At 52.7% G+C, this 13,548-nt stretch overlaps 2 protein-coding genes across 5 annotated transcripts; both read right to left on the bottom strand.

Annotated features, from left to right (window-relative positions):
- Positions 1-891: 891 nt before the first annotated feature.
- Positions 892-3,774, bottom strand: Uba52 (ubiquitin A-52 residue ribosomal protein fusion product 1). Of its 4 annotated transcripts, none has more exons than XM_026389959.1 (5): positions 3,687-3,774; positions 2,435-2,545; positions 2,121-2,207; positions 1,174-1,276; positions 892-1,090 (listed from the first exon to the last, which is right to left on the bottom strand). In XM_026389959.1, exons 2-5 carry the CDS (start codon positions 2,535-2,537, stop codon positions 997-999), a joined length of 387 nt encoding a protein of 128 aa, XP_026245744.1. In that variant the 5' UTR covers positions 2,538-2,545; positions 3,687-3,774; the 3' UTR covers positions 892-996. The 4 variants fall into 4 exon arrangements, with proteins under 4 accessions (XP_026245744.1, XP_026245740.1, XP_026245743.1 ...); XM_026389955.1 differs by having other exon boundaries at positions 2,435-2,548; positions 3,687-3,766; XM_026389958.2 differs by having other exon boundaries at positions 2,435-2,548; positions 3,674-3,756.
- Positions 3,775-5,138: 1,364 nt separating this feature from the next.
- Kxd1 (KxDL motif containing 1) lies at positions 5,139-13,548 on the bottom strand. The gene is made up of 5 exons (XM_026390063.2): positions 13,413-13,548; positions 9,386-9,507; positions 8,003-8,155; positions 6,823-6,869; positions 5,139-6,039 (listed from the first exon to the last, which is right to left on the bottom strand). Exons 2-5 carry the CDS (start codon positions 9,484-9,486, stop codon positions 5,810-5,812), a joined length of 531 nt encoding a protein of 176 aa, XP_026245848.1. The 5' UTR covers positions 9,487-9,507; positions 13,413-13,548; the 3' UTR covers positions 5,139-5,809.

Below are 13,548 nucleotides of genomic sequence, written 5' to 3' on the forward strand. Positions count from 1 at the left end.
AAAATGAGCTGAATTAGGGGTCCTATGCAAAGGCCCTGAGGTGGGAGCCTTAGGCAACAGGGATAGCAAAGCATTTTAAGTGCTGAGGTGGTTTTGGAACTTTCCAAGGAGAAATAGGCCACGTGTGGCAGCCCACACCTGTGATCCCACTAACTCTAGAGGCAGACAGGAGGATCACAAATTTGAGGTTAGCCTCAGCAACTTAGTGAGGACCCTGGCTCAAAATAATAGGTCTGGGACTCTGGAGGATGGGCCATAGCAGATGGTGATGACCTAGACCAGGGAGGGGCAGTCAACAAGGTGGCAACTGGACTAGCTGAAGAATGGGGTGACTTAAGACTGTAGCCCTTAGATGGCATTGCAGGAGAGGGAGTCATTGGCATGTCTGACATAACCTACATTGAGTACCAATCAAAATTTAAGGTAGGCTGTGTGGGTGCAGCTCAGTGGCAAAGCACTTGTCTAGTGCACATGAGGCCCTGTCCACCCCCAGCAAAACCAACCTTGAGGAATGACTGGTCTCACATGTGCTAATAATTTTCACTCAAAACTAAGAAGCATTTACTGTCAGTAAATGGTCTACCTACCTGTCTACTCATCCACACCTGGACACCTCCAAATGTCAACTAGATCCCAGGCAATGACACAGCAGACCTTGGTCCCCACCAGGTCCTAATTTCCATATTAGATGACAAAGCACATGTTTGGCAGAGCCCTAATTGAAACCTGCTTGTGCTTTGGCTTCAACAAAACCTGCTGTATGTGCAGGACAGGAACCACCAATTCTTTTAGTCTCCAGAAGGATAAGAGGACCCAAAGGCAACAGAGAGTCAAAGGAGATAGGCCACTCTTCAGCCACCTCCCTGGACAAAACAGTCACATGGACACCAGTTACTGCTCCAGTCAATGTAAGGGAAATTTTATTGAGGTCCCAAGGCCATACATGGGGCTTGGGCAGGAGGCCACTCCTTGGGGAAAGGAGCCAGTGGAGGGGCTTTATTTGACCTTCTTCTTGGGGCGAAGGTTGTTGGTGTGGCCACACTTCTTCTTGCGGCAGTTCACAGCACGGGGGTGCAGGCGGGCATAACACCTGTGTAAGGGATAGGAGCAGCTAATGAGGGCCCACCTTCCCCTTATTCCAGCCACCCCACCCAAGCATCTGAGCACACATACTTGCGACAGATCATCTTGTCACAGTTGTACTTCTGGGCAAGCTGGCGCAGAGAAGGCTCAATGATGCCACCTCGCAGGCGAAGCACCAAGTGCAGGGTGGACTCTGCAGGAGACAAGAGGACATCAGCTGAGCCCAGTCCTAGCACCTCAGTCACTGAGCAAGGCTTTCTGTCACCTGGTAGACTGGTGCTTCTCATATTACATAATGAGAACTCCAAGCAGGATCCCAAGTGGTCTATGTGTAGATGGACACAAAGGGCTGGCCGGACCTGCCCACAGACACTCTATGGAGAATCATCCGGCAACTCTACATTAAACATTATAACTACCACAGTGAAGAGGCATTAAATTTCTTCTTCTTTTTTGGCCTCATGCATGCCAGGCAAACGCTCTACCTCTGAGCCACAACCCCAGCCTCCTCTTCTTCTTTATTTTTTTAGAAGAAGTTGGACACAATACCTATGTTTAGTTAGACGAGTGCTCTACCGCTGAGCCACAATCCCAGCCCCGAGACACTAATTTTCTTTATAACAGTAATAAAAATTTCCCTAATCACTTTTTTTGGGGGGTGGGGGTGCTGGGGACAGAATCCAGGGCCTCCTGCACTCCCGTATGCTATCTACCACACAATCCCAGTTCCAGTGCTCATTTTTTCTTTTTTTCCCCCCTTTTTCATTTTTAGTGATGGAATCCAGGAGGACTCTACCACTGAGCTACAACCCTAACCCTCCACCCTTTTTTAACATATTTAATTTTGAGATAGGGCTTATACTTGCCCAGGCTAACTTAGAGCATCAACACTCCTGCCTCAGCCTCTGGAGTACCTGGCACTGTACTGACCCCTCGTCTTAAGAACTGCCTCCCTCTGTAGTGCCACTGAGTCCACTAATGCTCTGTCCAGGGACTGAGGGCTCATGGAGCCTGGTCTAGCAGCCCCACCCTAGTACCTTTCTGGATGTTGTAATCTGAGAGAGTGCGGCCATCCTCCAGCTGTTTGCCTGCAAATATCAGACGCTGCTGATCAGGTGGGATGCCTGGAAAAAGAAGGAAGCTCAATTACTAAAATTATCCACATTTCACTGGTGGGCCCTCCCCTGCAGGGGTGCTCTAGTACCAATCCCAATCTTTCAAAAGGACAACTGAGTTTAAGATGAAGCTTTCTTTCCAAGGGATCACAGGGAAACACTGGCAAACCTGGGGTCTGTCCAAATCCAGCACCTAGCTCACAGGACAGAGCCCCCACTGACCCAGCCCAACTCACCCTCCTTGTCTTGAATTTTGGCTTTGACATTCTCGATGGTGTCACTGGGCTCAACCTCGAGGGTGATGGTCTTGCCCGTCAGGGTCTTCACAAAGATCTGCATCTCTGCGTCTGCTGGAAAGCAGGATGGAGTGGTGAGCAAAGCAGGCCTGACAGCCCTCCTGTACCTGCATTGACCACAATTTCAGGCCTGTGCCTTGCGCTTGTCTTCTCACACACTCTGGTTTTTAGCCTAAACCTGTCCTGTACCAAGGGACCAATTCCTCCGCCCTACTCCTGGATGCCATGCCCTCCCCCACAACCCCAGGTACTGGGGATGTTATCCAGGCTTTGCACATGCTGGGAAAGTGCTCTACCACTAAGCTATACCCACAAGCCTGCAGGAGTGTCCTTCAAGTTGGGCAGAGAAGATATCCCCTTCAGTGTTTGCTGATATACATGACAAGTACCGGGAGGCATTCTCTTTGCCAGGCATATCTTCCCTGAGGATGGCGCCATCCTCCCCTGTTTCGACAAGTTCCTGGACTGTCCTACAGGTTTCCCTTACTACCTACACGGGAATGCCATCCCAGTAGCCATCTCTCCAACATGCCACACACCCCTTTCTCCTTTCTTAACATAAAGATGAGATGTCCAACACTCTTGGCTTCCTTCTCAGACCTAAACTCCCCAGATCCCACTTACTGCCTTTGCTCCAACCCATAAGCAATAGTGACGAGGACTGGGGATGGAGTTCAGCAGCAGATGGCTTGCCTAACAAGCGCGAGGCCCAGGGTTCCATCCCCAGTAGCACCAAAAACACAACAAAAGCTACCACTTATTATCTGCCAAACACGTGCCAGGTATCTGTTTAGATAACGCTTCACTTTAAAAGGAAATTTAGGAAACAGTCAAGAAAGTTAACGTCTATTGACGTAGAGTGAGGTACGAGCACCCAACCTGAGAAATCCAATCCTTTCCAAAGGCCCGGCGCACAACACAGCAGCGCCACCGCCTACTGCCCCTTCGCTATCCACCCGGGGCCATCCAGGAGGCTCCATTCCCGCCTCGAGGGATCGCTCGGGCTCCTCCCCGGAGCCGCGTCCGCCTCGGGGAGCCCCGTCCCAGCTGGGAGCCTGGGCTCACGTGCCCGTTCGCCACCCCCGGGGCTGCCCCGCCCGAGCGAGCTCGGGGTCTCCCTCTTCGCCTCCCGAGACCTCGCCCACCGCCCGCAAGCCGCCCCGCGCCAACCCGCACGACCTCGGCCACCGACCCGCTCTGGAGCCTCGTTGAAGAAAAAGAGGGCGGCGGAACCGGAAACCGCCGATTCGCCGCCGAGAGCGCCTGCGCACCGAGCACGCCGCGCGTCTGCGTCACAATCCGCGTCTTGCATTGGGTGCCGCCCCAGGCCCCGCCCCGGCACCATGTTGGGTACTGGCGAACGAAGCCGCGGAGCACGTGGGCCAGCGTCGCTCACCCTCTTCCGGGTGTGGGCGGCGCCCGTCGAGTCACGTGACGATGGTCACGCCCCTCCAGGTGTTTTAGCGCACTGTCTCCGGGTCCCCGACGTTACCTGGCGCTTGGCCGATGCTCCGGGAATGCTTGTTGAATAGAGCAGAGGAGAGACTTTTCTGCTAAAGCAAAGGCGTCACGCAGAGAGTGTGCAGGGTGCAGGGGTTGAAATGGAGAAGGTGGAAGTCGCAGGAGACCCATGGGAGCCACCGCAGACCCTCAACACCCGGAACCTGTTGCTGGAAAACTCTGGCCGCTGTGCACGGACGGACTTAAGGGCAGAGTCTATGGGAGCAGGGAAAGTCGGTGAGACTAGTGCCTTCTCCAGGAAAAGGTAGTACGGTCTGGCGAAAAGTGCCCGGTGGGACCTGGCGTGTTCTGGACTGGGACTGAAACTTGTGGATGGCACCGGACCAGGGAAAAGGGAGGACTGAGAAGTTACATGCGAGTTTGTCAACGTGCTTCGTTATTCCTGGGAACATTTCTAGTGTCTACTGCGTGTCACGCAGAGGCAGAGAAGCTTTCATACCTAGGAAGGTGCCTTTTCTTGGGGACAATGTGTTGCTGTTTGCTGTCCAGATTGATCTCAAACTCGTGGACTCAAGCCATCCTCCTGCCTCAGCCTCTACCGCACCTAGCAGATTCCTTTAACATAAATTCTAAGAGTTCCGAAGGTGAGGCGACTTTGGGAGAGTCTAATGGGGAATGGGGTCCAATCTGGCTGCCTGAGCCCCCCCCCCCCCACGCACACACACTGCAATCTAGAGGTGTTGTTCAAGGGGGTAAGGGAAGCGTTGGTAGCAGTGCCAACAGAAGGTGTGACGACCTGGGAAGTGCGAACCTGGGTTGTTAGGACTGCCACCACCGGGACCTCCACGAAGAACAGCCCCATCTTTCTTTGTGTGTGTGTTACTAGGATTTAACCCAGGAGAGCTCTGCCGCCAGCTACAGCCCCCCCTCCCTTTTTTTTTTTAAGACAAATCCTACTAAGTTGCTGAGGCTGGCCTGGAACCTGCGATCCTCTTGCCTCAGCCTTCCAAGTTGCTGGGATTGCAGGCTCAGCCATGCAGCCTGGTGGTCAGTCCCATCTCTTTCCAGGTCAGTGGTATGTGCTTGTCTGCAGACCCTGACAAAAGGACTCCATGTCCTCCATCCAGCATGTGTCCACTTTCTCAGCTGCTAGACCCAAGGAGGGAAAGAAGCCAGGGAGATGTGCTCTTCCCTTTTTAGCAACAGTCTTTTTATTGATAACTTCCCAACAGCATCTGTAAACATCGGGTACAAAAATATTCCACTAAACTGTTTTCCAAGGTGGTGTTGCTTGCTCCAGGAAACCCAGGAGATGCCTACGGGGCCTCTGAGGTCCACACCTCTATTCAAACACAGGCCTCACAGGCCCAGGGCTGAGTGGCCATCCAGCCTCCATCTCTAACTTCCTTCTCTGTGTCAGAAACCTCCTGGAGACACTAACTGGAGAAAGTACTCAGTACTTCAGTCCGAGGAAGGGGCAGGGGAACCAGAATTAGTGGGTGCAGGGTGAGAGGATGATGTGACGATCTTGTCCACCTCCAGGAGGTCCTAGCCAGGGGATAGGTCACCTCTTAACTGTTGTTCAGAGCAGACCTGAGGCCTGGCTCTGAAAACATCCCTTGTGCCCAGCCCCACCACTCCAGCTGGGATGGCTGCGCCCTGGCATGAGGTTATGTTCCCAGGAGAAGGAGCAGGAAATTAGAGACCCCAGGAATTCCACAGCCCCAGGAGGGAGCCCTGGATGACAGAACAGGGTGGCAAAGGTGAAGATGGTGAGGCAGGGTTACCCACTGCCACCTCAGACACCTGGGGATGGCTACTGCTGCCCAAGACCTCTGGGTGCCTGGAGCAGGGCTACTCTCCTGGCCTCCCCTCATCATCCGTCTGGCTGTGGCCGTTGACAGTGGGAGAGCCAGGCCGCATGTGGGACAGGTCTTCGAAGCCAGGGCTGAGGGAGGGCGAGACAGTATCAGGGCTGGTGTCGCATGAGCCTGTGCTCTGCTCCGAGGTGGCAATGGTGGTGGTGACACTGGGCGGGATGGGGTCCTCGTCTTCATCCTCCAGGAGGGAAGCTTCTGGGATGTCTGAGGAAGGAGGCCCAGGAGTTGCTCTGCTGCCTTGTCAAACACTCAGATGGGAGACTTTGTGTGTGTGACCTGACAGGTTCCCTGCCCTGTGGGTACATGACTTAGCCCATTTTACTGAGGAAGAGGAAGAAACCAAGGCCCAGCAGGTAAGAGGAATCCCTCCCACACGAAGTGATGTCGGGATGCTGCCTCAGCCTCCTAGGTTAGGCTGGGTGAGCTGGCTCTGTCCTTCCTCACACCCACTACATCACCTGGCCCAGGCACCCCTCCTGTCCACCCTGCTCTGTAAACTCGGAATTTATGTCCATGGTAGTCGGCAGCTTTGGGATGAAGAGCTAGCTACTGGCCCATTAAGCAGATGGGGTAAACCAAGGCTCAGCAACAGGGAACCCTCTGAGGTGCTGGCGACACAGAATGGTGGCCCAGAGCCACTAGGGCTGTCACTAGACAGATGTGAACTTGATTCCTTCCCCCTCCCTTTTCAGCTGCACTTCCTCCCACAATCGTGCTTCTCAGTTTCCCCCTCTGAAATCAGGATGTTCATAGTCCCCCGTCACAGGTGGTTGTGGGCGGAGTTTGGCTCATGGTACTACATGGGTACACCCCAGGACAAGGAGACTGCATCCCACCAGCACCCTGCCCTTGCCCCCCACCCCCATCTCTCTGGACCTCCACCCACCAGGGCCTGGGCTGCATGTCAGCCCAAGGTGACCTTCGGGAAGCCAGCTCTGAGTGGAGGAAGCTGGCATGCTCGGGCTCACTAGCCTGGGTGACACTTACGGCTGAAGGCCTCCGGGTGCTGCCTGGCCAGTTTCCCCTTCAGGGTCCTGCAGGGAAGGGAAGGCACAGGGGCTGAACCTGCTGATCAGATGGGCTGGGCTTGGCACTGGCTAGGGAGCCCTTGCTGGGTGGGCAGCAGGAGCCTGGCCCTCACCATTCACCAAGCCTCCCTCTCTCTGCCCCACGTTCAGCCCAACACGCCTGGGAACACCTGGGCAGACGTGCACCCTGGGGTCTGGTCCCTGAGCCCAGGCAGAGGGGCCCTCTCCCTGCAGTGCCCCCTTATGTTAGCCTCCTCTGCCTTTGGACAAAATGAAGCTTAGAGAATTTTCTTTTTTTTTTTTTTTTAACTGCTGGTTTGGTGGGTGAGTTTGTTTGTTTTGGGGATGGAGATTGAACCCAGGGCCTTGTGCATGTGAGGCAAGCCCTCTACCAACTGAGCTATATCCCCAGCCCCTAGCTGGTTCTTCTTTTTCCTAAAGTACCACAGCTGTGTTTGCAGAGAATGGAAAGGAAGTTTTCAAAGCAGGTGGTTTTATCTTTGTGGCCTTATAAGTACCACTACTGTTGATGGTTCCAGGCCAGGTGGCAACCCCTCTTCTCCTTCTTGGGTGACGGGGACACATAGCCGTGGTTATCAACCCTCAAGATCCCTGCTCCCCCTACCCCAAACCATCTGGGCAGTAAACCTGATATGAAGCCCCAGAAAACATGTGCTGTTATAAATTATAACAAGATTAAAAAGGGCTGGGGCTGGCAGGTGCATGCCTGTAATCCCAGTGGCTCAGGAACCTGAGGCAGAAGGATTGTGAATTCAAAGCCAGCCTCAACAAAAGCAAGGCACTAAGCAACTCAGTGAGACCCTGTCTCTAAATAAAAAGGGCTGGGATGTGGCTCAGTGGTTGAGTGCCTCTGGGTTCAATCCTTGGAACCCAAACAAAACAAAAAGGGCTGGGGCTGGGCCCAGTGGCTCATGCCTGTAATCCCAGTGACTCAGGAGGCTGAGGTCAACCTCAGCAACTTAGTGAAGCCCTGTCTCAAAAAGGGCTGGGTGTAGAGCGCAGTAGGAGAACACCCGGGTTCAGTGTCCAGTACCAAACAGCAACAACAATTAAAACAGCAGAACCTCCCAGTTCCTGGGTTCGAATAGGCGCATTCCACAGAGGGGTCAAGCACACACCTGATCCTGCGGAAGATGCTGTCCAGGTCCCGCTTCATTTCCACCAGCGTCCTTGTGTGGTGCAGGAAGCGCTCACTCATCTGCTGCAGGCGGGCGCTGGACAGGTTGTTGAAATTCAGCAGCATCTCATTGGTCTTCTCAAAACGGTCCAGCCTGATGCAGAGAAAGGGCACAAGCTCTTTGCCCCGCCTCCAGGGCCCTTGCTGCCTGACCATGCTAAGGCCTTACTTGCTTTACGACCAGGGCATGTGCTGTTTCTTTGGCCTGCCCAGTTAAAACTGCTGTTCAACCTTCAAAATCCTACTGAAGTGTACCCTTCTGTTAGGGTTTGGATCCTAAATGTCCCTGAAAGGGCATGTGCTAAAGGCCTGATCACCAGACTGTGGTGCTGCTGGAAGTGATGGAATGTTTAGAAGGCAGAGCCTCGTGAAGGAAGTCAGGTCACGGGGGAATGCCCTCAGAGGGGCTTTCAGGACCCTGGCACCTTCCTGTCATCTTTTTGCTACTTGGCCACAATGAAGTCAAGGCCTACTCTCCTGTGCTTTTCCACAATGATATACTGTGCTGCCATAGGCCAGGGACCCATGCACTAAAACGTGATCAGAAATAAACCTTCCTCCTCTGAGTTGTTTATCTCAGGTATTTTGTCACAGTGATGGAAAGCTAAGACTTTCTCATCTCTCCCTTAAGCAGACTCCCCACTCCCCTTAGACTCCAGCAGCCCCAAGTTGTTCCTCTGGCCCTGACTCCATATCTGCTTCTGACCACCCCCAGTCCGGGAGTTCCCAAAGGTCAGGTGTGAATTTGCCCTCAAGAACTAGAAGTGAGACGGGTATTGCTGGGATTCTTCACCCACGAGACCAGGCACAGAGTGAGAAATGGCAGGAAATGAGGTCTGTGCTGGGTCATCAATGCAGTGTGGGAAAGCCTTTGGGTTAAGGTCCAAAAGAAGCCACAGCCAGTTCCGTGGTACATGCCTGAAATACCAGGCCTAGGTAGGAGGATCGCAAGCTCAAGGCCAGCCTCAGCAACTTAGCAAGACTAACCAATTTAATGAAACCCTATCTTAAAAAATAAATAAATAAAAGGGTTGGGGATATAGCTCAGTGATAGAGTGTCCCTGGGTTCAATCCCCAGTTACTAAAAGGAAAAAAAAAATCCCTCCAGTTCTCCAACCCCTGCCAAGCCAGTCACAGCTGCAAGACCTTCTGAAAGTCCTGCTTCCTGTGCCAAGGCCTCGCCTCCAGGTCACAGAGGGACTGACTCTGGACCCAGCAGGCAGATTTGCACATTTCCTTCATTTTATCACCAGTGTAGGCCTGGAGTGGGGACTGGCCAGGAGTTCATTCCTTCCCCGCCTGGGGCCCTGCGGCCAACACTCACATGTTCTTCTGGGCCAGGATGATGGCATTGACGTCATCCGTGTTCACCATGCTCAGGATTCTGCTGCAGAAGACCCTCGAGGCCGAGTCCGGGGGGTCCATCTCTTCCTCCTCCTCCACGGCCTGGCACAGGTAGGAAACCACAATCTGTGGTCTATGCCAGGCACCAGGGGCGTGGACCCTTAGGTGGGACTGGGAACCTCATGGGTTGGGTTCTGACTCAACCATTGCCCCCGAGTCGGGATGAGCGTTGTGACTCAGCCATGCCAACTGAGCCTCAGGGTTATTATCCCAGAACTTGGAGTCTTGGGAACCAAAAGGGGTCCTATTTGTGAACAGCACACAGCACCTTGGAATCCCCCACTCCCCAACTTTCAGGGCGCCTGCTGTTCATTTGTCCAAGGCCCAGCCCTTTTTGGATCTGCCAGTCTCCTTCCTGTCCCCACTAGCAGAACACCTTGGCTGCCTGTCACATCACCACCTCCAGTGTCTCTTTTCCGAGAGGTCTTTGCTGACAACCCCACTTGAGTCACTCTTTTCTTTTTTTTTCTTCTTGCAGTATTAGAGATGGAACCCAGGGCCTTGCACATGCCAGGCAAGTGCTCTGCCACTGAGCTACACCCCTGTTTTGATTTTGAAACAGACCTTACTAAGTTGCCCAGCCTGTCCTCAATTTTGCAATCCTCCTGCCTCAGCCTCCCAGGTCACTGGGATTAGTTGTGCTACCACACCCAGCTTGGGTCACTCTTATATTTCACTGCTTCAGTGAAATTATCCTTTCTGAAATTACCCGAGTTCCCAGTTGACCCATTTGCCTACGGCTCCCTCTATCCAATGTTAGCTCCAAGAGAGAGCTGTCTGTGTTACCCAGGCCCAGAACCTGGCAAGGGAGTGTCAGAGCTTTGTTTTGGACAGGCAAACAGAATTTTGGAAACTCAGCTCTGACACTAGACTTTTATGAGCAAATGAAAGCCAAGAATTTCAGGCATTCACAGCCCGGCAGTAGCCACAGCAACCCAGATGGCTCTGCAGCTCCCAGATTGCCTGGCGTTCGAGGACCTTCCCTACCCAGAGGGAGGGGGCTTTCCAGGCCATGTAGGAGGGGGGCACAGAACTGACCCTTCTGAGGGACTTGGGAAAAATCTAGAACCTTGAGATAGCTTGACTTTTTGGACCACACATTTGAAGACCAACAGCCATTACTGTGGAGGCTGAGGCAGGAGGATCCCAAGTTCAAGACAAGCTTTGGGAACTTGGTGAAACCCTTTCTCAAAAAATATGTTCCTGGGCTAGGGATGTGGCTCAAGTGGTAGCGTGTTCGCCTGGCATGCGTGGGGCGCTGGGTTCGATCCTCAGCACCATATACAAATAAAATAAAGATGTTGTGTCCACTGGAGGAAAAAAAAAATTTCCTCTGGCCCTGACTCCATGGGGCCAGAAGGGCCAGTATCTGCTTCTGACCACCCTCAGTCTGGGAGTTCTATGTTCTATGGGTGTAGCTCAGCTGTAGTGCCCCTGAGTTCAATCCTCAGTACCAATTGATAAAATAATAATAAAGAACAATAGAAGGTTTACTTCTGATTGGTTAATTGTCACACATAGGAGCTGTGGGTATGGCTCAATGGTAGAGTGCTTGCCTAGCACACAGAAGGCTCTAGGCTCTATCCCCAGAATCTCAAAAAAGGGGAAAAAAATTTACACAGGATCAGCAAAATGTTTGAATCCATTTAATCTCTCTTCCCGTTTCATTATTTATTGTGGTGCCTGAGACTGAATATAGGTCCTTACACATGGTAGAGAAATCCTCTACCACTGAGCTACAGCTCAGCTTTTTATTTTGAAACAGGATCTCACTAAATTGCCCAGGTTGACCTCAAACTTGTGATCCTCCCGTCTCAGCCTCCAGAGTCACTGGGATCACAGGCTAAGCCACCATGTCTGGCTACCTTCCAATTTACTGAGCAGTTACTATATCCTAAGGCACCAAGCTCAAATACTTGGAACTATTATCATCTTTATTTACAGATGAGAAAACTGAGGCTCAGAGAGACTGAGGAACTGGGCCATGGTCACACAGCCAGTGAACCTGAGCCCTAGCTCAATGCACAGTCTGCAGGTTCCACAAAGGTGGGAATCTGAACAGGAGGTCAGTATCCACCTGCTACAAAAAGGCTGCCTCTTAAAAAAAAAAAGAAAGAAAGAAAGAAAAAGAAAAGAAAGAAAGGAAAAAAAAAGAAATTACTTTGTTTTTATGTGGTTCTGGGAATCCAACACGGTACCTCACATGTGCTAGGCAAGACTTCACTGCCAATCCACAATCCCAGCCCAGAAGGCTGCCTCTTAAAGCAGCAGCTGATTTTGGCCTGACTTCAGATATTTTTATGGGAAAAAATGTTAATAGGGTCTTCTTTTTTCCTCTGTGAAATTTCCTCAATTCCAAATGTTAGCAACAAATACTTTTTTCAAAAAAAAAAAAAAAAAACATCATGAAGGCCAAGAATATTTATTTGTGCTTTGAATCTGGCTAGCAGTTTGCAGCCCCTGCTTTTCTTCTAGAAATAAGCTGCTGGGGCTGGAAATACAGCTCAGTGGTAGGATGCTTGCCTAATATGTCCAAGGCCCTGGGTTCCATTCCTCAATACTGCAAAATAAATAAATTTTTAAAATAATAATAATAATAAGTTGCCACATCAGGTGTAAGCTTCCTCCTAACTGTTCACTGGGCTTTTAGAGAGATGGTTCTGCTTCAAAGCGGGGCTCTAACTGGGCGCCACAGCACATGCCTGCGATCCCACATACTTGGGAGGCTGAGGCGGGAGGATAGAAAGTTCCAGGCCAGCCTGGGTAACTTAAACCGCTCTCAAAATAAAGAGCGCTGGGGATGTAATTCAAGGGTAGAACGGCCCCGGTGGTTCAATCCCCAGTAACACAAAGAAAGAAATTCAGCGTTTTTATCCCCCCTGTCTTTCTGGCTCCCAGAAGTGAGAGTGAGGGGTTTGCGGCAACCTCCCCCTCACCCACAGCCGCCTCAGGAAACCTTCCCCGACCGCTACTACACAGCAGAATGGATCCAGCAAGGGATCTGCTCTGCTCCAAATACATTATGGGATGATGGAGCCGCCACGCCCAGGAGAAGGCTGTGTTGTTTCACCTGAGTCTCAGAAAATGAGAATAGACTCAAGATCTCTCAGTGCGATAAAAAGAGAGCTCCAGCAGGTCGCCAATGCGCACACCTGTAGTGGCTGTTACTCCGGAGGCTGAGACTGGAGGACTGCTTGAGCGCAGGAGTTCGGGGCCAGCCTGGGCAACAAGGAGACCCCATTTCTTTAAACAAAACAAAACAAAAAGCAAGGGGGAAAAAAAAAGAGAAAAAAACAGATCTCTGAGCAGGCTATTTCCTCCAGCTGGAATGTGAAGTCCCGGGAATCATCAGTTTAACAAGAGCCTCCCAGGTGCTTCCACAGGAGCGATCACTTATATTTAATTCTTCATAAGATAAAACACTTCAATGAATTTTTCTAAATCACCACTATGAGGCAGATACTATCCTCTCGGAGGGAAGCTTACGCTCACAGGGGCGGACTCAGTGGCCCAAGGTCACAAGCTCAGCAGAGACACGCCGCGGTTCCAACCCAAACTTTTAACTCGCCTCCCAAGCTCACAAAATTACCCCAAGTGGGGCGGGGCTCCACTCTGCACTCACTCCCCGCCCCCGGCAAACTGGGGACACTGGAGGTACGAGCAGAGCAACGCGCGGCTCCGGATGACACCGCACAATGTGGGCGCAGGCCCTAACTCCCGCGCCCGGGTTCCGAATCCAGCTCCGGCCCGTGGCACTGCCCCGCGCATCCACTGCGCAGCTGGAGAAACTGAGGCCTGTGCGCAGCAGGAGTGCCCAGATGTGGCCAGCGGCGCGCCCCACCCCACGGCAGCCTGCGTGCTGCGCCCGACCCGGCCCGGCTCCCCCGCGGCCCCGGTGTCCCCAGCCCCCACCCCAAACTCAGCCCCGGCGTCGGTGGCGGCGGCACCTGCACATCTGGCAGCCTTGCTCGCGCTTCCGGGATGGCGCCCTCGCCGCCTCGACGTCACCACGCACCGTGCGTGCGAGCGCGCGTGGCGGCGCCGTATTCTGGGACCGACATGCGTGCGTGGAGGCGCGGCAGG

This window comes from Urocitellus parryii, chromosome 3, assembly GCF_045843805.1.
Source record: "Urocitellus parryii isolate mUroPar1 chromosome 3, mUroPar1.hap1, whole genome shotgun sequence".
In the NCBI taxonomy this organism is placed as follows: Eukaryota; Metazoa; Chordata; class Mammalia; order Rodentia; family Sciuridae; genus Urocitellus; species Urocitellus parryii.

Bases quoted from the DNA above. Each gene is read 5' to 3' on its own strand.
- Uba52 (XM_026389959.1), bottom strand. From the start codon at position 2,537: ATGCAGATCTTTGTGAAGACCCTGACGGGCAAGACCATCACCCTCGAG. The intron at 2,208-2,434 runs GTGAGTTGGGCT...TTCTTTTTCCAG, and splicing joins CAAAATTCAAGACAAGGAGG to GCATCCCACCTGATCAGCAG. The intron at 1,091-1,173 runs GTATGTGTGCTC...TCCCTTACACAG, and splicing joins GACAAGATGATCTGTCGCAA to GTGTTATGCCCGCCTGCACC.
- Kxd1 (XM_026390063.2), bottom strand. From the start codon at position 9,486: ATGGACCCCCCGGACTCGGCCTCGAGGGTCTTCTGCAGCAGAATCCTG. The intron at 8,156-9,385 runs GTGAGTGTTGGC...TCTCTGCATCAG, and splicing joins ATCCTGGCCCAGAAGAACAT to GCTGGACCGTTTTGAGAAGA. The intron at 6,040-6,822 runs GTAAGTGTCACC...CTCCTTCCTCAG, and splicing joins GCACCCGGAGGCCTTCAGCC to ACATCCCAGAAGCTTCCCTC.